Source organism: Alexandromys fortis, unplaced genomic scaffold, assembly GCF_014885135.2.
Source record: "Alexandromys fortis isolate MF-2015 unplaced genomic scaffold, M_Fortis_MF-2015_v1.1 scaffold_64, whole genome shotgun sequence".
NCBI lineage: Eukaryota > Metazoa > Chordata > Mammalia > Rodentia > Cricetidae > Alexandromys > Alexandromys fortis.
In genome coordinates this window covers 6,882,756-6,910,146 of record NW_026067976.1, presented here as the reverse complement: position 1 = coordinate 6,910,146, position 27,391 = coordinate 6,882,756, and the positions used below count along the sequence as shown (strand labels likewise).

The following is a 27,391-nucleotide window of genomic DNA, read 5'->3' as shown; positions in this document are numbered from 1 at the left end:
CTCCCACTCCAGACAGACGCAGGTTAAGATCCTCTCTGGTAAGCCAGCTCATGGGCTACACAGAATATTAGAAATGGGTTAGAACAATATGTAAGAGCTAGCCAATAAGAAACTGGACCTAGCCGGGCCAGGCAGTGTTTGAAAGAATACAGTTTCCGTGTAATTATTTCGGGCATAAGCTAGCCATGCGGGCGGCTGGGTGCCGGGGACACAGCCCTGCCGCTCCTATTTCAACACCAAACCCCCAATAATATTGTTCAATGGTTTATAATTTTTCCATGAAAATGAAGTGGCTAAAGAAAATATTCTCTGCTTCTGAGAGTTTTAGTAAAACCAATGTAACATAAGGTAAACATCTACTATTTACAAGTTTTTTGCATATATTTTTTTCTTAGTTGCTTTAACTTTTTCATATAAGGTCTTATCTAGCCTTATCTAGCCTCAAACTTGCTAGGTTCAGGCTGACTCTGAACTGCTGATGCTCCTGCAATCAGCCTCCAGAGCTCTAAGATAGACAAAAAATAAACATGTCTGGCTGGATATAGTTATTAACTTATTCAGTTTCATTATCATTCACATTTTTCAGAACATGAAATTACAATCAGAAGAATTAAGGAATCTGTTAAGTTACATGCACAAGAAGAGAAGCTAAGCATTTGCACCTAGCGCATCTATTTTCAAAGTGAGTTTTCCATTACCATGGTCAGCAAACTTCATACGGAGAACCAAATCTTTAATATTTTTGAGTTTTGCCAGTCAGGCAGTCTGCCACCACCACTCAACTTTGTAGTAACACAAAAGAAGTCATGGAAAAACGAGAACAGCTGTCTTATCCCCCAGTAAAACCTACTGACAAAATCAGCTAACTGTGGAGATCCATTAACCTCCAGGGCAGAGGCTGCGGCCCCGCCCTGCCCTGCAAGTTGGTCTCTCTTCAGGATCTTTTCCTCTCCACTGACTGTTCTTACATCTTTTCTCTAGCTTTTTGGAAAACTGTGATCTTCAGTCCACTGAACAATTTTAAGATACTTCTGAGGCCCAATTATAACACAGTTTTCTTGGAGAACTCACATGTTCTAACTAACACCAATCATGCCACAAATTAACCTTAAGCAAGACGAAACATTTCTAAAACCCTAATAGAAACAGGAACTGTATTTGCAGTGTGAAAATGCCAAAGATTCACGTTCACATTTACAGTCATCTTTTCTGAAGGGTAAGAGGGGAAGACTACAAGTTCCAAGTTTGTCTGGAAACCAGAGTGAAACTAAGGTCAAGATGGACCTGGCCAATTAGTGAGTCCTGTCTCAAAACAAAGAACCGAGCTCGGGCTACAGCTCAGTGGCAAAGCACTTGTCCAGCTTGCATGAGGAGCTGGGGTAAAGATCAGTGCCAATAAGAAGCAAAACTGTCCTTTGAATTTGATCCAGCTATTGGACCCAGCTTTAATAACATACACCACATTTAACAATCACAATCCAATCACATTCAAGACAGAGCCCCACTGAGGTCAGCAGTCACACACAACAGTCAAGTCTCAGAACAAGCCTGTGCATCAAAAGCAACTACACACAAAACTGAGACTCCCATCGCTTGCATTACACAATTTAACGACACACCTATATATGGCATGTCATACGCAAACCATAAACAGTGTAAATAGTACAGAAAAAGTGCCCCTCCACCTGTTCTTTCTGTGTCCAGTACCTTATTTACTCCATTATCCTCAATTTTCTCTTGTAAATACTAGAAACACTAACACGAGAAGCCCATAGCACAGTGTTGAGACAGGTGAACCAAAGGCTCTGGAGCTGCTAGCATCCTCACCATGTAGGCAAGTCTGGGCAATGCTCAAATGATGTGTACCTAAAGGCAACTCTGGAACAGTGGAACACTGGGTCTTAACTTTTGGGTCATGACCCTTTTGGAGGCTGAAGGACCTTTTCACAAGGGTTGCCTAAGACCATCCAGATATTTACATTACAACTCATAACAGTAGCAAAATTGCAGTTATGAAGAAGCAACAAAATTAATTTTATGGTTGGGGTCACCACAACATAAGAAACTGTGTCATAGCATTTAAGGGTCATAGCATTAGGAAGGTTGAGAACCACTGCTCTAGAACATCCTAGAAATTCATCTTACTACCAAGGAGGACCAGGTAAAGTGGCACATGGCTTTCATTTTAGCACTTTAGGAGACTGAGCAGGAAGGCCAAGAGTTCACAGTCACCTTGGGCTACATTTCACAATCTAGTCTTAAAAAACAAAAACTAAAATGAGAGAAAGGAGTCCTCTTCTCAAAAAGTTAACTATTTTTGAGAACCTGTAAAAATTTAATTAATTATCCACACTCCAGGGCAAACCTAATGCTCAAGAATAGCTGACCAACACAAAACAGGCTTTTTATGTCCAATTCTTTTGGTTATGGTTTGGTGGTTCTGTGTTTTTGGTTTTTTTCTTCTGTTTTTGAAGAGAGACAGAGAGAGAGACAGAGAGAGAGAGAAAAACACAAGCAAGAACAAGAACCTGAAATTGCGTAGGCATGAAGGTGGGAAGGATCTGGGAGGAAAGAAGAAAAAAACTTTTAAAATAGTAAGTAAATAAACTAATCTGTTTGTTTTTATTTTAAAAACAAGAAATTGATACTTTTTCTTTCACTATTTTAGGTTATTTTTAAACTCCTATACCAAAAGAACTAATATTTTATTTTCTGAAGATATCTAAACACAAATAGCTATAAAGAGACTTGTCTAACACTCTCTCAGTCCCGGTGCAGTGTGAAGCTCACTGGTCTAAGGCTAGCTTTGTTATCTCTGCCCGCCACTCCGGTAGTTTAAGGAGCCATCGTGTTTACAGGTGTACACGGCTGCTCTCACATCAGTGGATATAAACATGTCTTACCACATTACGCTTTTTTAGTGGAAGAAAATAATAATAGTGGCAGAAAGAAAACATCAGTGCGTAGCAAGTCAGAAGCTCAGTGTAGAAACACAGCTGCAGAAAGAGCCAGTGGTTGTCTTCACCCACACAGTTGTTTATCCTGAAAAAAAAAAAAAGAGAAAGAAACACGGAGCCTTTAGTAAGATGCCCATATGGGGACCATGAAGGTAAAAGCCAGCTCTTTAAGACACACATTTATAGTGCCTCTGTAAGTCACAGCAGCCGGGTGAGGCGGGAGAGCAGGTGGGAAGAGGAGCAGCGCACTTAGGCCACCGGCCAGAGGACCTTCAGTTACAAGAGACTGCGGCCCAGAGGGCCAGAAGGAGAACCTCGCTCTGCACCCCTGCCCTGCCATAAAGCGCTCTAGTAGAAGACAGCAATTCGAATACTTTAGGGAAAAACAGCCCAAACTCGCTACTTGGATAGACCTGTGAGGCACACAACTTTATTTTTACTCTATAAGAAAAATGTATCCTTGGCAGCTAAAAATAAAAACATATTCAAAATCATCTTCATGTCCTCTTTGCCAAAACAACAGCGAAGTCCAACTAGAAAGATGATGATACTATAATCATAACCTGCCAAAGTTGGTTTAAAATGAGTAAATTCTATTGCTACAAAATTAGTCTATTTTAAGATTCCATAGAAAAATCTAACTTAAAATTCCAATATGAAACTATTTTTATCAAAATTGTATGAATATTTTCCTTTTAAAATAGAACTATACTATCACCAAGAATGGAATAATATACTATCACCAAGAAGGGAAAAACATGTGTACACATGTGTACATGTGTATAGACACATACATACACACATGTGTGTGCATGTGTGTATGTGTATGCATAGACATACATACACATGACATATACGTATACATGTGTGCATGTGTATGCATAAGCTTAAACATACATATATAACATACATGTGCACTGTGCATGTGTGTATGGACGCATATAGCATACGTGTATGCACGTGTGCATGTGTGTATAGACATATGCACACATATATGTGTGTGTTAAGATTAATTTGTGTCTTAAATTGTTTAAGATGCGTAGTTTTGCATTATTTTTAAATATCAAACAGAACAGAGCTGAGATGCTTGTGGGTTTAATCTGAGGCTACAGAGCACTTTTGGTAAACAGGACAATTAAAAGCTTTATTGTTGTCAAGAGAAGTGCGCTCACTCAGGCCTGAAAGGGCTCTCAGCTGTTGCTGCCCCACCCCTCCTCTCCTCCGTAGGCTCCGGAACAAGGCTCTGAGAGATCATAGGAGCTCTGACAGGCACAGAGCCCTCTGTGTGCCTCTGCTTAAACTATTTAGAAAGAATGGTCAGAGACGAAAACAAAGACTTTAAGGCGTCTGAGAGCTGGCCACCGACTCTGAAGCTCTGACAGTTGGAATGCGGCAGTTCTGAGAACATTAAGAACCTCTGTCTCCAATTAATACTGTGGACACCCTCACTTGGACAACAGCAGTGCTCTGTAGGAAATTCAGTGGAAGAAATTCCCGAGTCTAGATCAACCTTCCTTGCTAATCTCCAGTTTCGTTCTACACCCCTCTCCTCCCACTAATACCCGGAAACAGATACTGGAAGCAAGAAACCTACGGAGAGAAATCTCTCAGCATCACAGTTCAAGTTAAAGGGTGCTTCATTTCCTCACCAACAAGTTAGTCTTTACCTCTTAAAAACAGATCACTAGTATTAACAGGCGCATTGCCCAGATGATTCTTTTAAACTTTAAATTACAGCATTCTCTTGTAAGGAAGCATTAACTTTACCATGAATATTTATTATCTTTCTAATTGATAAGGAAAACTAATATAAAAAAGTGCTATGAATTTTCAAAGTGATTACCACTTATCTCAATGCAGATTTCACATAGGGTTTTTCATGTTTTATTATTGTGGTTGTAAGTAACACTGAGTTTTAGAAAGTGCAAAACTGATCTATTTAAAATGTGAGGCACATTTTTTTTAACACTGCATATCCTAGTATATAATATCTGTTAGTAGACTTAGACAATTAAAAAAAACCTGAAGTACTTTTATTTAAAATATTCTTCTGTTTTTCTAGTCTCTGGAAATCTAAATAAACAGTTCATACTTAAGAAAAACTAAAATTTTGCTAATTAGCAATGCTATAAAAATATCAGTCATAAATAAGAGAAAGTCATCATAATAAAGGAGGTGAAATTGATTAGCATCATTAGACAAAGGTGAAGTGTCTTCCTCAATCGACTGTAGGTAAATGAACTGTGTTTTAAGTTAAAGAGTTATTATATAGTTAACTTCATATATGTGTGCATGCATGTATGTACAAATGTATGTGCATATATATTCATAAACTGCTATATCAATTTATAAATGCTATACCAATTTAAATATAAACAAGATCCAATGTAAGAGAAGTAGAATTAAATATAATATATTGCTCAAAAATTTTTGTGACAGCTTTGAAATGAAATACAAGAGATGCTCAGAGCATTTGGTTTTTTAATCTACTTTTTAATAGTGTCTTTAAATATTACAACAGAGCCCCCTATTGACCAAATATATTGGCAGTTCCACAGAAACAGCTAATTAGCTCTTATATACATCCAACATGCACAAAATGTAAATAATGTCCAACAGAAAATACTATAAAAGGCATAAGGAGTGGAAGGGAGTTATTAGCAAATCTGCAAAGTGTTCTCTAACAAGTAAGGAGGAATTGAAGCAGTGGCCATTGTGTCTTAGACGCCCCAGTAGGAGAAACAGCTGTTAGGTAAGTGCTCCCACACATCTGGCCATGCACCAAATGCTCTGCAGGCACTGCCTCATTTGACGTGCGTACCCTAGTCCTTTGCATACTTGGTTGGGTATGTGTTAATTCTGAAGTTTTCTGCACAAATGTCTTCTTGTTAGCAGAGATAAATCTCTACAGATATTTATTCTGGGAGTTGCAAAAACCAATTTTTTATTTTAAAAAATTTAATGAAATGACTTAAATGTTATTTCTGTTTAAAGCTGGAAGGTTCTCAGACTGTTCTTTTTTATTATCATTAACTAATCCTCCTGTCTCAGCTCCCAAGTGCTGGGATTACAGATGTGCACCAACACACTCATGTTGTAGAGTACTTTCAGCAGCAATCCTGTAGCTGTCTGTAAGCACTGATGATCATCTACTTACTTACCAAGGACAGTGGTGGTCCATCCTTCTTACACAGTGGCCACAGCGGCTGCAGTGATGGGATCGCTTTGGCCTCATCAAATTACATTTGTTGCACAGCTCCCACAGCTCCCGCTCTGAGAAGGAGAGCAGATTATTTAGGAATTAGGCATGCAGGTGGTGCTGAGACTCAGTAACAACAACTGGTAATGCTGAGACTCTGTAACAACAGTTAGTAATGCTGAGACTCTGTAACAACAGCCGGTGGAGCAACAGCCGGTGGAGCTGAGACTCAGTAACCACTACTAAATTCCACAGGTAAGCTTCAACTTGTTTCTCTAAGACATTCCTCTTTTTTTCTTGGTCTCCAAAATAATCAAGCACCTCTGCCATAAGTGCTGCTATATGTTCTGTTCTTATACGCTTCTATTTTAACATTATAAAAATACAATACCATTATTTCTAAGTAAATAACAGAAAGCATGGTTCTGAAAAAAATCATGAGAATGTAAGTAATTTTATAAAACCCTAAACTCTATCAAAACACTAGAATTTTATATAAATCAATTAATTTATAGAAATTGTTTAATATAAGAGCACTAACAAAGAAATAATACTGAGTCTTAGTTTCAGTACATAAATAAGTTGAAATCAATCTTATAAATATTTCTCTAAAGCATTTTATTTTTTAATTAATTTGGATGTGTATATTAGGAGCAGGCTGGAGGTCAGATTGGGTTTAGAAGGCATCCAATAAAGAAGTGAAGGTTAGAAAAATCATTAGTATTTAGTGCAAATAAAAAGATGAGGGTATTTTTTTTATGAGACAGGGTCTTGCTACTACGCAACCCAGGCAGGCTTTGAACTGCCAATACTCCTACCACAGCCTCCTCAGTACTGGCGTCAGCTTTTGCCATATACCCAGTTAGTAATTTCCTCTGGACTATTAGAAAGCAGCCTACAATTATAGATTTGCAGAAGTAAAGAGAAAAGGTGTTTTGTTTTCATTACAAATTATTCTAATCACATCTATAAAAGCTATTAATTTATCTTTCAAAATTAAATAATTGTTTCCTTATATGAGATGTATATTCTTTACAGTTACTAAAATGAAGTTTTATCATTATAAAACTCTTAAAATTTCTTAATGTTTCTACTACCTCCATAATCTTACGGTAAATGGACAGACATAGTAGTTCTCAGAGTGAATATTATCATGTGGAGTGGGGCCCTTGCATAACAGTGGTAATCACTAAATGCCTGCTCAAATACGAAAGTTAAAATTTTATAAAGATTCTAATGTTTTTAAAAGAAGATGGCAATAGTGCCCAATTTTCTAAAAGATTCCTTTTAAATTCTATTACTTTGATTTAATTACATACTCCAATCTTGATAGAAAAGTGTGAGACAAACACTCTGCTGTAGATCTTTTGAAAGAAACAGGTAAGTAGAAGCAAAATCTGGCTAGACAGTGATGGCACAGGCCTTTACACAGCACTCAGGAGGCAGAGGCAGGCAGATCTCTGTGAGTTCAAGGCCAGCCTGATCTACAGAGTGAGTTTCAGGATGGCCAGGACTGTTACATGGAAAAACCCTGTCTCATAAAACAAAAAAAAAGTAGTAAAATCTGTATCATATTAACTATGTTAAAAAGTCATCTCTGACAGATCCTCTTTTAATGGAACAAATCATGAGAGACACAGTACTACAGTGGTTTAAAGACCTCGAGCCGGCCTTGCTACAACACACAGAGTGGAAATTCCTCATGGTGGTCCCAGCTACATGTAGGTCCCGCTACACTCTACACCCACAGCCAACGCTGACACTGACAATTCACACAAGCAGACACAAAGAGATTCTCCACAGTGGGCCAGTATTCACATAAAGACTTTTCAAACCAACCCTTTAAAACACAAATATGCCTTCATTCTATCATTTTCTGATGAATTAGTATGTAGCAGTCTACAGAGATCAATGCTTTATTCCATGCCTAACTTCCTGTCTCCTGAGGGACGAGAACTCCTGGCCATAGAGACCCCTCTCTAGGTATCTCTGCTGCCCAAACCAGGGCTCTTAACTTACCCTATTTGTAACCCCTTCTTGTCAGAGGTATTCTTATACGATTCCAGTTATATAAGTAAATGAGTTTACAAATCAAACTTTATGGATGAATCACAAATTATTTTAAAGAAATTATTTGGTTTATACAAGATTTTAACATTTAAAGAATTTCATACCAATAATACTTATGCCTGTTTGTTTTCACATAAGGAAAGCTTGATGGATATTTGATACTGCAAGACAGAAAGTGTTCAAATGTTTTGCAGAGTTGATTGATCTTTTGATTCTATAATTTTCAGTGTTAAGAACACTGTGCATAAATACACAGCACAAAATCGCGTAAGAACATCTAAAGCCATTTCAGAAAGTACTGAAAATTCTGTCAGAATCCTAAGCCAAAAATCATTTGATGATTTCATTTTATGATTATGTGTATGAGTATGAGTGTTTTGCCTGCACATATGTCTGTGCATGTGCATTCGTGGTGCCCTCCAAGGGCAGAAAAAGGTGTAAGGGTTTCCTATTCCTAGGATTACAGACTGTTGTGAGCTACCATGTGGGTACTGAGAATCAAACCTGAGTCCCCTAGAAGAGTGGCTAGCGCTTTTAACCAGAACCATCACTCCAGTCGCCATTTAATTTTTTTTAAATGAAACTCGCAGGAAATTTAAGAAAAAAAAATATTTCTTTCTTGAGACACATTTGCTATTTAACCCTGGCTTGCCTGAAGTTCACTACATATTCAGGCTGGCCTTGAATATTTGTAGGTAATTCCTCTACTTCTGACTCCTGAGTGGTAAGAATATAGGCAGGTACCACCTCATTCAGCTCTTCAGACAGTAATATTTAAGATCCAACACTTTTTCTATATGTATTTCAAATATACATGTAAATAATTTTAATAATGTATATAAGTATAACCATCTCATTTGACTACTACATCTACATGCTCAAAGGTTTTAAAATCAAATTCCGAGTACCTTCTCAAGGGAAAAAGGATATTCCCTGGTGTTTAACTTTGCCTCATATTTAGTGAATCACATGTATGCTAAAGGTATTCTTAAAAAAAAAAAAAAAAGACCAACATCTAGATGAGAGGCAGAGGTAGCAGAATCAGCTAGAAGATGGCAGGCTAGCTAGCCTGGAATGCTCCATGCAGCTGCAGAAACAGGACACCCTACTTCAGTGCTTCAATACAGTAGAGGGTTTTTATCATTCAATATCTTATTCAACAAGAAACTGCTCCCGAAAATTGTCCTCTGACCACTACAAACACACGTGGCACATAAGTGACTGCGAATGCACACCCATTCGGTGCGCGCTCAATCTCTCTCTCTCTCTCTCTTTTCACACACACACACACACACACACACACACACACACACAAAGAAATAAGAAAAGGAAAGAAGAAACTGTATATAAAATAGTTCTGTGTGATTCAATAAAAATGTTTATAACATTTAATTATTATGGCTTTAAGTTTCTTTTTCTGAAGAACCCAACTATATGAAACTTCCCAACCTTCAAGATTTTACTAAAAAAAAAAAACCATGATTCTATATTTTCAACATCTTTCATGCTGTATTATTCTTCTTTGTTAGAGTGGCAACTTTTACTAAGTTAAAAAAACGTACTTACACTGGGCAGTGGTGGCACCTGCCTTAATCCCAGCACTCGGGTGGCAGACGCAGGCAGATCTCTGTGAGTTTGAGACCAGCCTGGTCTACAGAGTGAGTTCCAGGACAGGCTCCAAAGCTATACAGAGTAGCCCTATCTCCGAAAAAAACAAAGACAAAACAGAAACCCCCCCGCCCCCAAAAAAATACATCAGATAACCAGTGCCAAAAAGTGCATGACAACTCCGATACCCCATAAAAATTATAGCAAAAAAAAGACAAAAGAAAAAAATTTAATATATATACACACATGGTTAAAAAGATGACAGTGAAAGTTCTAGGTTTGTGACAGCAATGTAACTGTCCAACTAGGTAATCTAGAACCATCCTAGATTAGACACTTCTAATCTAGCTCATCTAACTCAATTATCTGAAGACTCCTATGATATGAGACTTGGAGACTTTGAAAAAATTAAAATGTAATAAAGACAGTTTGTTCATTTGTTTGTTTTAATTGGATAATGGAGAAGTTCTTTGGCCTCTTAAGAAGAAAATTGGCACCCTCAAGTAGGATAAGACAAAATGTGAACCCCCTAAGTCAGCAAGATTCCCTGATTCCCCTATCACTTCATCTATAAAGATAACAAAACACAGTGGTTTTATATGGACTCATGAACCTCCAGCTCCCTGCTCTCAAATCTGACTGCTTGTTCTTGCAGGCATCTATGCCACTGCTATCCATCAAGATGTGACACAAAGGGTGCGCGCTCGACCAGGGCTGAGCCCGTACCTCTAGACTACGAGCTAAACGAATCTCCTTTCTCCATCAGTAGCCTGCCTACCTTGGTCATGTCATTACAGCAACACAAAGCTACACAGAGAACTGGACACTAAGGCAGAACTAATACAATAACTCTACCGAGAACGTGCAGCTGATTTTGGTACTAGGCTTCTGGAAGAGATTGGGAGAACACACTAGAAAAGCCCAGAATACTAAAGTAGGACCTTATGGGCAATTCTGGAGGAGGCTCTGGAGGGAGATAATGCTTGAGTGAGATAAGGAAGCTTTCCCATGTCAGTGTGTGCTAAATAAATCTTTTCTTTATACTTGCCTATGTTAAGTATTTCATTATAATGTCAAGAACTTAGCAATGTACCCATTTTTCTCCTCTAAAATTTTAAGATCTAGCAATTTAATTGTGTGACAATTTCACAATAGCTGAATCATGGCTACTCCCTTTAAACTGTCTTTTATGGACTAGCTATGTCAGAAGCCTATAGATATTTGAGTGTTTGACCACTGCAAACAGAAGTATTGTCCAGAGTTATAAAAGGCCTATTTCTTTGTTCTGGGCTACTGGACTTCAGTGTTGAGGCAGCAGCATGTGAATATGATACAGACATCTTCCTGCTATATCGTCTGGGAGGAAGAAGATTACAGAGTACCACTCTCTCTATTCTCACCCCCAAACAAATGCACATAAGCTGCTGAGAGACTGAGCCGCTACTGCTCTAAGTAAATAAAAACTACACTTTCAATAAAGTGCTATAGCTACACAAATATCAGTGTGATACTCCCACCTATCTCTAAATCTGTGCACCAAGTAAAGCTCTGAATGGCAGGTCTCAAAAACCAAGAATCAGGATGACTGAGGAGCTCTGTGTGGCGACTTGTCAATCTCATTTCATATGGAATTAGCAGTTTAGTTCCCAGACTCTGTTACACACTGAAACTATAGGGAAGCTTTCAATAACCTCACACCTGGGTCAATTGTCCAAGCACTCTGATTTAACTAATACAGTTGTGATCTGGACACTGAGGTACAAGTTAGGAAACCACTAACTTACTATTGAAAAATGCTCTGATTCCTAAATGGACTACAAAAGCATATAGAAAAGTACAGAATTCTAAGAGTTAACATAGAAATAAAAAAAATAAGCTCAAAAGAGATAAAAGTGAGCTTCCATTATATCTGGTATATAACAAAATAAACAATCCAATTAATTTCTTTTCATGGTTTAAATGTTATCTGGCAACATAATAATAAAAAATTATCTTTAATTGATATCAGGATCAAAAGTTTTCAATTTTTCATCAAGTTATTTGGATCTGCAGAAGACAAGAAATAGTGTCCATAACACTGAAAGTATTTTCTCTAAGCAACTTATCAATATCACAAGGTGAAAATCCTGTTCTTAAATAAACCAGAATTTCTCAGGTAATTTGTTTCATTTAACAGGTATTTATTTGGTGTAAGAGACAGACTCTTCTGGAGACTAGAGATACATACAGTTCACACCAACACGCATACACACAGAAGGAAAAAGGACCTCCACGGTCAGAATATGTATGGATCTGAGGAGTGAGGAGAAAAGAACAGCCACAAAATGAGGGGTGGGAGGGGCCTTACATTGAAAACAGACATGTTGCAAAGTGGTGTCAATGACTTACATAAGCCATATATTGGAATTTATAAGGTGTTAATAAATTCAATAATTCTAGCATCAGCAAAATGAATAAACCTAAAGAAAACCCTACCTGCATGTGGGATCTTGGGGTTTTCAGGGAGTCTTCCAGGATCAGTTAAGGAGGCCCTCACTAAGGCAACCAGACAAAATATAGAAATGCCATAGAATACTGTAACATGAAATTAAATAAAGAAATTAGGCATTTGTCCTTTAAAATGTTTTATCAACAAGCATAAAGTTTAGAAGTGCATTTTAATCAATCCCGTCAGAATAACCTTATCAATAAACTAGATATTAAAATGAAGACAACTTATTTTACTCATCAAATAGTCTTGTCAAGATGATAGCCATACTAAATGTACCAATTTAAATATGATTTTCTAAAATAACTGAGAAACTTAAAATAAATGAGATGCTTTCACAGAGTGGCCTCTGATGATGACGAGTGAATGAATGGACTCATTTAAAAGGATCAAACGGCATTTAAAAAGTATTCTATATTTAACCTTTCATCAACTCCACCTTCAAAATTATCCTAAATTAGTGATATTTAATTGCCTCTGTTGATGAATCTTAAGAGATATACTCTTAAAAATTAAGAAATGAAGAATTAAAAACTTTTGAAAGTTAAAGTAACCATAAAAATAATATTAAGGAACAACTGAGATTCAGTCACCATAATTAAACATTTTAAGTTAAAACATGGGCCTTTTGTGGGGGAATACAAAGCCAACACACTGAACACATAAAAAGCAACAGTGCTCACCAAATGTAAACGTGTTTGTGTGTTGGCTTGTCTGTTTGATGTACATCGTACTAAAAGAGCTCAGGCTGACCCAGAAGTCACCATTTTCCTGCGTCAGCCTTCTGAGTGCTAAGACCACTAATACATGATCATACATAGCAATATGGATCAGCCTTATCACATATAAATAAGGATTATATTTCTTATAGCTGTTATGAGATCAGAATGAGGGGAAGGACATGAAAGCTGTAACCACTATGGATGACCTTATGAGTCATTTTTAGGATCATGACTCGTGAGGATATCATTTCCTAGTAAAATATTCCATCCTCTTCCCTATGATGCCTCCATTTTCAAGTTAGGCACTTGATGCATGCCTGGGGCCCAGCATGGAAAAGGCAGCAGAATGGCAACTCCTAGGTTACAGAGGGAAGCCCTGTCTCAAAATAGCAATCAATCAATCAATAACCGCCCATGTCTGCAGTTAAATAAAAAACAGAACTGTTGTCAGGCTTTTCTCTTGAACAAAATGGTCTTCACAGACTTTTCGGAGTGAAATGAACATGGAGGCAGTATCTTAACTCTGTAAGTCCAGAAAAGCACTGTCTTGTACAACTGTAATGTAATGAAAGGGTTAGCAGTACTACTGAAATAGCATATTCAAAGTTATGAAGACACTGTACTTCAGAACGTTCACAGTAAGAAAAAATGTTTATATAAGATAATAAGACTTAGAAACTTACTTATTATCAAAATGCCTGGAATATGTCCTTCTTCATAGTGAGGAAAGAGGACAATTTTGGGAATTAAAACAATATTGTATAACCAGACAAAGACAATCAAACCCATGCAGCACCAACCATGTGGGTCAACAACAAAGTGAATCCGAAGCCCCATTCTGCAGTCCTAGAACTGCCTGCCAACCCACAGGAAGACAATCCTAGAGAGAGAAAAGAGAGAGTTACAAACATGAGAAAATTCCTCAACAAAAACTGCAGCTCTGGAAACTATATAACAACATTTACTGAATTTCCTTTGTATATTTAGGTTTTTTTTCTCAATAAGAATTTAGTGGAACAAACAGAAAATTCACTAAAATCTTTAATCTAATTTTAATTGTTCATTATAAATCATCACTATTAAAAGTGTAAATTGTCATCATCTGCTCAATGAAACTTTACCCTTACTACAAATTCCATGTGTAAACACAGAGAAAGAGTGACTATGTCCACCAAAAGACGCACAAAAGTCTAGCACTTTCACCAGCAAGCCAACATCACAGACTCTAATTCTGGTTACCTTATAGTAGAAAAGTGCCTTGTAGCTGGAAAGGGATCTAAGCCCTTTTGGCCTCTACAGGGCCAAAAACATTCTGCACCTTGATCTGGGTAGCACTTTGTGAATATATGCGAATGTAAACATAAAGACCCCGTATGAACTTAAAACCACATGAAAAAATTTATAAAATATTTTAAAAGCAAAAATGAAGTGAAAGTTATAAATAGTTAAAATGATTAACATTTGTGGGGTGAAGCCCAACCAATTTCATTCCTATCAGCTCAAGAGGACTCCTGTTTAAATGGGACTTTCATTCAGCTGAGAGTTAACCATCAACAACAGATCCCCATATGAGACAGTCTCCAAGTGAGCTTAAGTTTCAACCAGAAGTGATGTCCATCAAGTGACCTAAAACACATGCATTCTGTAGTAGGCACGACTTACAAAGGTTAAACAACAACTATTTACTGTACATAGCCTAGGGGCATCTCTGACATAAATTATAATAGTATAATAATAAATTAGGCCAATCATCTTCAAACTTGTAGCAAACTAGAATCAATTAGGGAGTTTAAAAAAAGAAAAGAAAAGAAAAAAGACATATTCCCAGACCCCGCAAGGCTCCAAACCCAGGCGCATCGTCAGGATGACTGCTAGCTCAGTACCTGTTCTTGTGCCAGTCCTTTCCCACAGTGCAGACACATCTATCAATAAGGCAAGATCTTTGCTTAATTCAGTGGTTCCCAACCTATAGGTCGTGACCCCTTTGGCAAACCTCTATCTCCAAAAATATTTACATTACAATTTGTAACTGTAGAAAATTACAGTTATGAAACAGCAACGAAAATAATTTTGTTTGGGGTACATGGGGGACTGTATTAAAGGCTTGGAGCATTAGGAAGGTTGAGAACCACTGTCTTAAATAAGTCCAGTTGGAAAGTGTCATTTTAAAAGGGTTTAATTTATTATGGTAAGTTCTAGATCTATGAACAAGTTGTCAGGAAATGCACAGAAGATGGGACAGAGTTACATCCATATCCAAGCAGGACCTCCTGAAACAGATACAAACTGAGCTCAGTCTTAAAAGATGTAAATGCCATCTTAGGAAAAAGCACAGCAGGAGTTCTGTAAAGGGAGGCAAGGGCAGGGTGACTACAGCCTGAGCATCACAGGAGGAGGTGTCACAGTCTGCCACAATGCCTCCCAGGGACAGTGATGGGGGGGGGGGGCGAGAGCAGGGGGGTGGAGGTGAGGGGGGAACACTCTCACCATGGGGGAGAAACAGATATCATTTAGAATGCTCGAACTTTATTCTTATGCACAAGAAAGTTACTAAAATGGAGGTAAGTAAGATTTGTTCTTTAAACTCTTGTATGGAGAATAAAGTTAAAGACAGATCAATTAAACTAAAAGAATACAAAAGCCAAAATTAATTTTAGAGAAGAGAGCAACTGAAACTGAAACAAAATCAAATCAGTAAGCCTCACTAGTTGGCTCACTACTAGGAGTTAGAGAACAGACAAGGATGACCCCAGATCTGCAGCTGATGATACACCAACCATGTGATTCTAAGAGTGACTGGTCTCCCACTGAAGGGTCTTGGGGTGCTCAGCATGGCCAAAGGCCACCAAAACAAAGATCAAAGAGCACTAAAGTTAAAAATACATCTCCTCTCATCCTTAGAAACTCCAACTGCTGAAGCAACAGGAAGAAAAGGAAGGCAGCTAATTAACAGTAGACTCATGCCTAGCATCCATCCCCAGCACAACCAAAAATAAATTAATTTAAAAATATATTTGTAATTTAAAAGGGATGGCAAGAACTCAAATGCAATACCCCCAACAATTCAAATCAGATAAAGTCCAAACCAGTATTTTATAAGAATGCTAACAGGGATAGCACCTAGGTCCTTTAAAAAGTAAAAGCTGAACTTCATTACCATTTAGTCGGAAATTTACAAGACAGTCCAGTGTCATTAAAGTAAAGAAAACCAGAGAAAATAAAGCATACTGTGTAATTTTCTAGGAATCATTACACTAAAAACTAAAAGCGCACAAATACAAATACCCACATAGCTAAAGAGATCCATTCCAAAGAATAATTTGGGAGGATGGGAAGTTGGAAAAGGGCTTTGCTATGTAGCCCAGGTTGGCCCAAAATTTACTACTAATATTTTTACACCCTTGCTAACTATCAAGAGCTACAGAAAAAAAAAAAAAAAACAGGCTCTGCCTCTCAACATACTCAATAGTATGGACTTCATCTGCCTTTTTGGCTCTCAATGCTTTGGTTCTACTCCGGACTAAAAACAAATTTCACATACTAGAACACTCGTGTGCTCACTTCTACCCTGTTAGCATTAGAACAGAAACACGGACAAACCTACTAGCAAGAAAGAAAACTATCAGCTATTCTTCTTTTGATCTTTGTTTTTAATTCCTTTAGTTTTGAAGTAACAAGTTGTTATTATTAAAAGATGATTCCTCACAACAGAAACTACTACAGTGACAGCGTCACTGAAGACAGGTCTGTTTCCCTGAAGGAAACACTCTACAACAGCATCCCCAAGAAGAGCGTGACCAGAGAATTGAACACTGGAAACAAATACCTGATCAGTAAACTCAGCAACACATGGTCCTTCCAGTCGGCTGGGAGAACAGTGGGCTTCTCAGAGCCACAAGCCTGTGACTGGTAGAGGCAGGATCACGCCAGCGTGGACGGCTACCAGGTGTGGCTGATGGCTGGACAGAAACTATTACACACGGAGCAATAATCAAACTCAACAGCGCTGCTAAGGCTTATGGGCGGCATCTGCCAAATACTTTCATTAGCTGGAGATGCTAATTGTATATTAAATGTGAGTTCATAGTCAAACTTTGAAGTGACTAGCTGACGAACTGGTTCCTCGACACTGGAGATTGCTATCTGGTGACTGTACTTTAGTGCAGTGACTGGCTTCATACTGACGTAATCACTACAGCACAAACTACTTTTAAAGAAATTATAATTCAACTGTAATAAACTGCCCTGAGGAAATATTTACAATGTTCTATTTATTCTGAAGGGATACGCTCTTTCCTTTCTTGCCATTTCAGTTCACCACCTCAGATAAAAAAAAAAGATTTGAGTCACTGAGGGAAAAAATAACAAAAGAATTGACTATATGACAGAAAATTGTAATCTCAGGATAAAAATTTTAGAGAAAAGTAAGGATTAGCCAAAATAACTAACAAGAAATGAAGTCAAACATGTATTTGCAAACTTAGTTTATGACTCTGCACTTTAGCTAAAACTGGTGTTATTACTATTCCATAAGTATGAGAAACATTCAGCATTTGCTGTTCATGTCTCAAGTATCCCCAGCACTCTGTTTACTGTTTAAATTTAACTCAGGACCAAAAAGTACCACAAATTTCCCTGGGACTTTAGTTCACAATGATCTCTGTTTCCTTATAAAGACCAATAAAATCCAACTCTGGAAGAAAAAAAGCAAGGAATTTTAAATACTTGGGAGGGAGGATGGCCTTCACAACCAAGACCCCAAAAAAGACAGACAACATAAACATTTAAATTTCTGAGCTCAAAATACACAAAAGACAAAATTAAAGACAAGGCCCTCCTGGAAAGAATATTTTAACGTATGACTGATAAGAGGCAGACAAGGTAAATACAGGAGGAAGCAACTCACAAACAGAAAAACCAAATGGGAGTGATCACTGGTGAGGAAATGAGGAGTGACTAGGTACTTTCTCAGATGTTGAGTAGGCACAGGGAAAAGCACTCCCGTACATTGCTGACCTGCATGTAAGTGAATACAGTCCTCTTGAGAGGACAATTTGGCACACCCATCAAAATGTGAAAGCCTTTAGCCCAGCAGTTTTATTTATAATACTTATCAGAGCACACTCGCAAGTGTAGAAAGCAGACAGGACAAGGATATACAGAAATAAAACACTTTCTGTAATCAAAAAAATAGAGTACCATCTAAAATCTTATTGCAGCTTTATCAAACATTCATCAAACTTGGGGAAAGTACATTTAAGATGAAGGCAATCTGTGCTATGTGCATGCCACTTTACAAAGCCAAAGCTATAAGCCAAGCCTGAACTCAATAATGAAAAACAACCTATACTGAAGTATGAGGGTGGGGTTCCTGAGGTCTGCAACTTACTCTGAAATAGAATAACAAAAAGTTGACTGATGGGTGGGCAGGGAAACCAGTGAGTATATGATGAGGTTCAGACCATCAGTTGCAGAACCCAAGAGATGGCATTCAGCTGTTACACCTCAAAATGTATTTCCACATTTCTGTTTGAATTTTCCAAGGTGAAAATTTGGGGGCCCAAGTTATAGGGCGGCTTGCATAATAGTTTTTAGGAAAAATAGAAGTGATTTCTACATAGAGTACATGGGAAACATGTACATAGAGTCTAAGGAAACAGTAACCAAACTGCTCTGGTCATCCCATGATACAGTGTACTAAGGGTCAACTCTCAGATGCTGACTGAGGTCCCTGGGAAGCTGGCTCCAGAAGCTGAGCTACACTGCAGACCCCAGCATGTTTATGTCATATGTCCTCCAAAATCTAAGTCTGTGACGAGTAAGAAAGACTGCACAACAGCCTCCAGTGAAAACACTATGTCCTTGAGAACAGGGGAAAGTGAACCATCTCCGACAAAGGTGACCAGTATTCACCACAGTAAAAATACCTACCTCAGAAGGGAAGTTCAGCCGTGGGCAGACCATCTATGCAGAGAAAGCTCACACGGGAAGTACGGCTGACTGCCTCAACTTCCCCAGTGGATTTCTGCTTGGTGTGGCAAGCCTGTGGCTTGGCACTGGTGATGTTTACTATCTCCAGCTACCTGAGCGTCGTGACTGGACACAGAGAAATGCTAGTGTGATGCGACTCTGCCGTCACGTCCATGCTTCTCTCTACTGGCTACCCGACATCCTTTGCTCGCCTCGCTCACTGCACACACGGCCATTCACGGACCGCTCCTTAGATCACACACAACACACGGCTGACAGAGCGGTGAAGAGATGGCTTTTATGTTCTATGTACACACTTAACTTTCTCCTAAGTTTAGTAGTGAGGGCATGTTACTAAATTCTTCTCAACCGACTGGAAAATAGAAACAGCCTAAAGCATGGACCTAACAAAAAATGTTTGAGATTTCGTACTTCAAATCAGTTTTTTTAGTGTGACACACAAGATCTGCATAAAGCCATGTAAGGTTCATAATTTTAAAAGGTGTCTGAGGTTTGTAATAGAAAAGTTTTATTTAAGAGGATACATTCCATCAAAATTTAAAATAAAAGTCAAATAAGTCTGAACTGCCTTTAATTCTTCATTAGCAATGAACGACCTGCTAACCACCGGATTCCAAGGCCACACCACGTCACAGAAAGGACACGCACTTCCGTGTAAACTCAAATGCCCACTTACCACTGCGAGTTCACGGCGAGGAGCTGTGATTTTCCCGGCACTTGCATTTACAAGCAGTGTCTTCTTGACTCATCCTTTGATTTATTTCTTTATAGTGCTTATCCCATCCAGAACAGTTCCCCGTGAGGGCCTATGAACAGTGTAACAATAATTTCTCAGAGACAAAAACCGTAAGCAGGTAGACATTCTGAGAGAATGCCAATAACCAGTGTTAGAATCAGAAATCAGACGATGTCACTCGACCTGCGCTTTCATACTCCAACCCCAGGAGCACCCATGGCCGTTATTCCGGGAAGCTCTCTTTTGAGGTCACTCAGTTTCCACAAAACCAAACACTCCTGTGTCTGCATTTGAACACTGACCTTCCTGAGCCTCAAAGCAGAGTCACAATGCAGTCTGAGTTCACTGGGTGAGAGTCGGGGCAATGACGATCAAAACGGGAAGCTACAAGTACCTAAGCATGACTCATCAGAGAAGACATCAGTGAACAGAGAGTAAACTTGGATATACGCTTCACTCAAATGTACAAGACCACCAGGAGTCACCCACAAAAGTGAATTTCTACAGTTCAAAAGTTAACAATAACATTATAATGAACTCCACATAGTATGTACCAATTTACTTCTTTATTCAGCCAAGTTATTAATTATAGCCTATCTTCTAGAGCAACGGTGTTAAAGAAACTCAGGTCCTCTGGAAGGTGCTCGTAGGCACTGAGCAATCTCACAGTCCCCGCTAACTTTAAGCAAGTTCAAAATGGTCTCCTTCTCTTTGCCTTGGTCTCGGGAGCCAAGTATTTATGATGAACTTGGGGAGCTGCTACCCCTCAAAGGTAGCTAAATGAATTATTTTTCCAGGAAAAAGACACTGAGCCTTACATGCAGTGCATGATGAAAGATGGCCAAGTCAATACATAAGTCAAGCTGTAAGGCTGGAGCTCTACAGCGCTTCCTCAGGGTCGTTAGTCACGTGATTAGGAAAGAGCACAGGATAGTCATCCATGAGTCAAACTCGCACTCACTGACTTAAAATCAAAGCCATCACTCTCGGTGGAATACAGGTTGTATCTAGTCCTTAATTCCAAAAGTTAGGGATGACAATATCCCAGTGCCTCAGAACTATAAAATGTCATAAAACATTAACACTCTACATCTATTAATACTCTACATCCAAAACAATATAAGTCATTAAATAATTTTTCTAACACACCGCAATAAAAACCAAAGTTGCAGGTGTGTGTCTTTAAAGCCACCCTAAAGCTATTTTGATCTTATTCTACTCTAAAAAAATTAGTTAATCATAGCAGTTAAGTCAAAATACCAGTCTCTAGCTGACTCCAGGAATCAGCCAATGAGCTAATACAATTGTTAAAATATCACAGATAGTGTATTATCAACAAAGCAAACCTAACTCTTGGATGGACATTAAAAATAAGGAGCTAGGGTAAACTGTGGCGCAGTCTACTTTCTTTCCAAGCTCCCCTGTAACATGGCAAACGGGGACAATACCGCCAACTTAGAGGGCTGCTGTCACACTTCAGGGAGAAGCTGCCTGGCAAAAAAGCAGCACTGCCCAACGGTAGCTTTAAAGGGAAATGAATTAAAGGTAAGTATTACTTCTAACTTTAGCACTTACTAGGTAAAAGTATCCCTGTAGCCCATGATCAAAAGTGGTAATAAATTTAGCCACCCATCTACTTTCTACTTTATTTAATACCAAAACCAGGGAATTATGTGTCATAGCAAACGCTTCAGGGCCAGCAAGATCCCACAGTGGGTAAGGGCACCTGCTGTCAAGCCTGAAGACCTGAGTTCAATCCCTGGGACCCACACGGTGGAAGGAGACCCAGCTCCTGCACACCGACCTCTGGCTATACAAACGTGCCATGGCAAGTGTGCGCCCACACACATGCATTGCATACACATTTACCCAACATAAATAAACTGTCAGGAAAACCCCTTCAGTTACTGCAGTCTTGCCGCTGGCATTGGACAGCATTCTAAGTATGCAGGAAAGAGGTGTGCCACATGCTAGCTGATGTATTTTCAATCAGAAAAAGAAAACTAGGGGTTTGATCTGAAACAAAGGCCCTACTCCAAATCTCAAGCACAAAGTAAGATGTCAAACTAGGGAGTGTGGCATGGATGAAAACCAGCACTTGACTTCAGAAGCTGGTGGATAAGTGCAGTCAAGGCATTTGGAGACACAGGTTCTCCAAAAAGAACTCCAGTGCCCAAATGCATTGCCCTTGCACCTCCAGTGGTTTCAAGAATGCACTTTGTGGAAATCTTTCACTCACTGGATGGGAACAAAACTGTACATAAGCTGTTGTTCTTCACAGGCACTTGGTGTTCTGTATCCTGGCCTCAGGAGTAGAACAATCACAATGGACCTCAGCACCGCGCTAGCGTTACACACTTCAGTGCTGCACTAGCGTCATGGGCTTCATTAGACTCTCCTGACCAAATAACTTGGGAAGACATAGCATGGTATCCACTAAAGACAGACTATCAGACACTGTTTCAGCCCGCACAAAAGTTCTGTGGGAACTTTCACTGAGGAACGTGGGAGTACAAGAACACAAATGCACCATTAATGTAAGGTAGGGACAGGTTCAATAGTAACCTTCCTCCAAAAAACAGCACCAGGAAAAAAATGTTCAGATAAAGTAAAAGCCAGAAAGGAAGAGGCCAAGTAAGGTTCTTCCTGGGTGTTGACCAAGCAACTATTGCCCTACAAGTAGCCACTGGGCCAAGATATCCTGGGAGAAAAAAAAAGGGAGCTAGATTAGGTTGCCCACACTCAGCAAAGCTTACCAAAGTGGGTATGAGTTAAGCACACTAACACTAAATGCTTCTAACTATGAAAACCTGCAAGTTTTGAACAACTTAGTAACTCTATAACCACAGATAAAAGGCCTAAAACCAGAAACTGGAGATCACAATCAAGCACTACTAATTTGTACCTAATCTGATCAATTTTGTGGTGTGTGTGTGTGTGTGCATTCTCTCAGGTGTGCGTGTGTGTCACACACACATGCACAATGTACAGATATCTACATTCAGTCTCTTAAATTCTAGAAGAAGCTTAATCTACCCTGAGATGACTAAAAAAGAAAAGGAGGCTTCTAATGCAAAAGACATAACCAGAAAATGTCACAACTTACTCCAGGGAGATGTAAAACAGGAAACAAGTAAATAAACTACCATTATAGTAAGGTATTTTGGTTTGGCTAACTGCCTAATGTATGAAAAATATGCCTATTAAAGTGATAAGTCTTAGCCAGGTGGTGGTGATGCACATCTTTAATCCAAGCAGAGACAGATGGAGATAGATGTCTGTAAGTTCAAGGCCATCCTGGTCTACAAAGTAAGTTCCAGAACAGCCAGGGCTACACAGAGAAACCCTGCTTCAAAAAAACAAAACAAAGACCAACAAAAGATACAGCTTACTGGGGACTCTTAACCAACAAGTCACAATCCTGACAAGCAGGAGGTGTGTTTCCTTCTACTTGGTTTTCTGTCCCCTTCCTTCCCCAAGTGCCAGTGACCAAACCCAGGGCCCTGTTCGTCCTAGGCAAGAACTCTACCACTGACTGACACAGGCATATGTATGCACACACATACAGGTTCATACATACATATGCACTCATCTATATGGAGAGAGATCAAACATTTTCAGTTTCAGTGAGAGCCATCTGTGCACTGACTGTTCCACTAGATGGTAAATGAATGATCTTTTATTTCCACAACATTTGACAAGTTGAGTCTAAGCCCCAATATTCTGTTAAATAACATAAGAAAGTCTACATCCCTTTGCTTTCCCAGTCATGTCTGATAAAGTTACACTGCGCAATGTAAAAGCCTATGCTGAAGACGTTTCCATGGGCTCCATGTGGACATTCCCGGAGTTCTTGGTTTCTTTACTCAGATTTGTGCTTTCCTATTATGATTCTGAATCACCCACTTTGAATTAGAGAAAACAGGCATTGGCCAAATAAGTAAACATGTTACGATCTGGATCTGAACTGCTATACTGATGTGTAGGTACTTAGGTTTAAATTTTCTTAATAAAACAAAGCATGCTTAGATATCAGTTTCTCTTGAACATGTACTGTTTTGTTTCTCCCAGCTGCAGCTCCTAAAACAGTAGTCGAAATCTCCACAGTTGGAAGATACCGAGTAGAATTCTACTGACTTACATCCAAACTGAATTCGGGAGCTCTGGTACTACAAACATATTTACATTTTTTTCCCATGAGATAAATGCTTTAAATGTCCCCTCACCATGTCAAAAAGTGTCAAGTTAAAAACATGGCATTTGCCAAATAAACATGGAAAAGCTTTAAAAAAAAAAAAAAAAGAAAGAAAGAAAAAGAAAACACGGTTCTTGGAAAAGTTTACCCTGGCTACCTAAGTATATGGATGAGAAAATAAACTAGATCCCTGACCTACCCATGACCCCCACAGCTGGATAGAACAGGAAACAAAAGAGAATCTGGTTTTCCTTTCCTCAACTCCAAATTTGTTTTATTTCCAACTGATTTCACACCTCTTCAAAAGCTTTCCTGTTGTGAGAGGGCCGGCTGAGGTAAAACAGAGGACCCCTCTGAACTTTATCTGTGAATCTCGAGCACTGAAGAACTTAATGAGATACTGCACCAAACCCTTTCATCTAGGAAGGGCACTCACTAAGCAGTCATCAAATAGTAAGGGCTATTATTATCTTTTACCACAAAGTAGGTAGTGAATTTTTTTTGGGGGGGGGGCACATATTAGCAGTGGGTGGAGGACCCATTTGACAAGTCTTTTTAGCTTACACTTAATTACTCTTATTTGCCCTTACTTTGGGTTGTAATTTTTATACTATGATTTATGACCCACCCACAATGACCTTGATTTTTTTCCCCATCCTATACTTTTATGAACTGCTAGACTGCTGTATTTTCAAGTAATAATCGAGCAAGTCGTCTTCGCCCTGAAGATACAAACATCTTCCACTGACTCATAAGGGTTCTTAAAATGTGACCCAAATACAGCTCGAAAAAGACCATAAATTTTAAAGGCTCACTGCAGTTTAAGTCCAGGTAGCGATTACAGAGAATGGTAACAGTGCAAAGTGCTGCCATGCGGAAAGCCATTTTCTCAAAATCACCGGTGTGGCCGAGCGAGAGGAGAGAGAAGGTCAGTGGAGGTGCACGCTTTCTCCAGGGGCTCCTCTGCAGCTCCGCACCAGCGACCTCGAAATGAATGAACCGCGCGGTCACACCGGCAGCACGGGCCCCGGAGGTGCAGAAAAGCCGGAGTCCCGGGGAGAACTCGGCGGATTTCTCTCCCGCCCCGGTCAATTCACCCGGCCCGCGAGGGGCCGCGGCCTCCGGGAGGGATGCTCCGCCGCAGGTGTAGGACCGCCCGCCGGCCCACACTCACCGCCGCCCGCTCCGCAGCTCTCCACTCGGCTCCGCGCCTCCGCCGCCCAGGCCAGGCCGCGCTTCCCTTCCGCTTCCGGGAGCCGGGGCGCCGGGACCGGCCGAGTGGGTGTCGGCATGCCCGCGCGCTCGCGCGGAGGCACGGCCGCCGTCGCCGTCTCCGCTTCGCGCCCCGGAGCTGCGATGGGAGCCGCCGAGGGCCGAAAGACCTGAAAGCGCTCCGCAGCCCAGAGCTGCGCCTGGCTAGCATTCACCTAAGCTTACCTGTGCCTCCCAGCCCTGCTTCCCGGCCTTACCGTGTCCCCACACCCTCCCTGCAAAGGCCCACCCTTAGCTTTAAATACTGCTGTCATCCTCCTTCTGTCAGGGGACAGACCTCTCTCCCTAGTGACAAGTTATGGATTTTCCATGGGACTTTGCTTCAAAATTCAGCTTGCAACCCTTTGACATCGACAACGCTGGACCTTGTAAGGGAACGCGTAGTCTCTAACCTGCTCATGGGCCTGCTCATTCTATACCTGAATTTTAGTAGGATCTGCAGGTGATTCCTATTGGTGCACCCCAAAGACTGAAAAGAACCCGTTTTCAGTCTCGCGGCCTTTAGACCCTCTATTGGGCTACCCCAGCCATCCAAGGTTTTTCCAATTCTTGCTGTCAACCTAAATCTACATTCAAATAATCTTCGTATGTATTTCAAAAGACCTCTCTAAGTTGCCAGCTTTCCATTTAGTGAAACTTAGGAAAAAAATATTGGACTCAACAGTTCGAATAACCCATCTCCCAGTCTGAGCTGTTATCCTCACAGATGCCTGAAATACAGAGATTAATACTTTTTGCCACTCACTCCAGCTCCTACAACTGTGCTGTGGGAAGCTTACACTGTTCACAGTGTATGGAACTAGGTGGTTATGCCAACATGACCCGGAAGGAGATGAAGTGTGGATAGGAGACAAAATGCCTGTTGTAGGAAGTCTGCACTTCCTTTTTTTTTTTTTTTTCATTTTTCGTTTTTGGTTTTTCGAGACAGGGTTTTGTAACAGCTCTAGCTGTCTTGGAACTAGCTCTTGTAGATTAGGCTGGCCTCGAACGCACAGATATCTGCCTGCCTCTGCCTCCAAGTACAAGCCACCACCCCCTGGCACGGTACTTCTTTTTGAATGGTATTGGAAGCCTTCCATATGGAATTGTTCCTGGTAGTACCAATTCCTCAGGTCCTGGGATGACCACTGTACTAACTCTAAATTTGCCTTCAATGACTTTGCATCGTTTCCCAGAGAATCCCTTTCATCTCATTCCCCCAAACATCTTCTCTCTCCTCTCAGATTGAGGCAGGATAGGAAGACAGAAAACAAGGGGACATGGAAAAGAAAAAACATGAATCTCACCCTAAGGTCTAGTTTTGGTTTCCTCTTGGCTGAGTGTCAAGGAACTGCAGCACAACCCAAAGCCAAGGTTGCCTTCAGAGATAATGCTCATTTTCCTGAATAAATCTCAAACAACCAAACAACGTTAAATGTCACCGTGGTCACTTAGGGCCAGAACGGCTGTGGCCTTGAGTTTAACTCTTTCAGTACACACTCCAACCATCTCTAAACCATTAAACAACCTCAGAAAACCTCCTTACAATCTTATCCACAAAAAGGCATTCTTTTTTTGTTTGTTTTGTTTTGTTTTTAAAGACAGTGTTTCTCTGTGTAGCCTTGGCTGTCCTGGAACTTACTCTGTAGACCAGGCTGGCCTCAAACTTAGAGATCCACTTGCCTCTGCTTCAAGGGCATTCTTTAAGATAAAAGAAAATAGGTAAATTGTGCCCTTTCTTTTATTTTTAAACTGTTCTTAACTTTTAAACTTTGCTTAATCTTTAAGCCTTATAAGTTACATACTATGAACATGTTAACTTAGAAAGCTACAGAATTATATTGCATATACACACATACATATATAAACATACATCTATGTATCATAAAAATCCTAGCATAACTGCCTCCCCCACACACACACAGAGTTATGACTCCAGTGTGCAGTATTGTCCTTTCCTCAAGACAAACTGGCTCCTTCTCTTGTGCTTGTGTTTTTTTCTCCTCTCCTCTCCTCCCCTCCTCTCCCCTTCCCTCCCCTCCCCTAATCCTACCCCCACTTGCACTTACATCTAAAGTACATGTTGTCCCTTATTGATATACTGAATACATTCACGTTGCTCTGACTAGTCCTTAAGTTCTTTTCTGAATGTAGTTTCAGGATCCTTTGTGGAG

General features: G+C 39.7%; 1 protein-coding gene across 3 annotated transcripts in view; it reads right to left on the bottom strand.

Annotated features, from left to right (window-relative positions):
* Zdhhc21 (zinc finger DHHC-type palmitoyltransferase 21) overlaps positions 1-25,289 on the bottom strand; it is a 52,677-nt gene extending 27,388 nt beyond the window's left edge. Inside the window, exons 1-6 of one of the 3 annotated variants that reach the window (XM_050157465.1) lie at positions 25,141-25,289; positions 19,712-19,841; positions 13,728-13,924; positions 12,310-12,408; positions 6,119-6,230; positions 2,904-3,042 (exon numbers count right to left, since the gene is read on the bottom strand). In XM_050157465.1, coding sequence (XP_050013422.1) covers positions 2,904-3,042; positions 6,119-6,230; positions 12,310-12,408; positions 13,728-13,881 — 504 coding nt within the window. In that variant the 5' untranslated portion in view covers positions 13,882-13,924; positions 19,712-19,841; positions 25,141-25,289. Of the gene's footprint in view, positions 1-2,903; positions 3,043-6,118; positions 6,231-12,309; positions 12,409-13,727; positions 13,925-19,711; positions 19,842-24,865; positions 24,886-25,140 lie in introns of those variants that run through there. The other 2 variants (XM_050157464.1, XM_050157466.1) reach the window with 2 other exon arrangements.
* Positions 25,290-27,391: the final 2,102 nt, after the last annotated feature.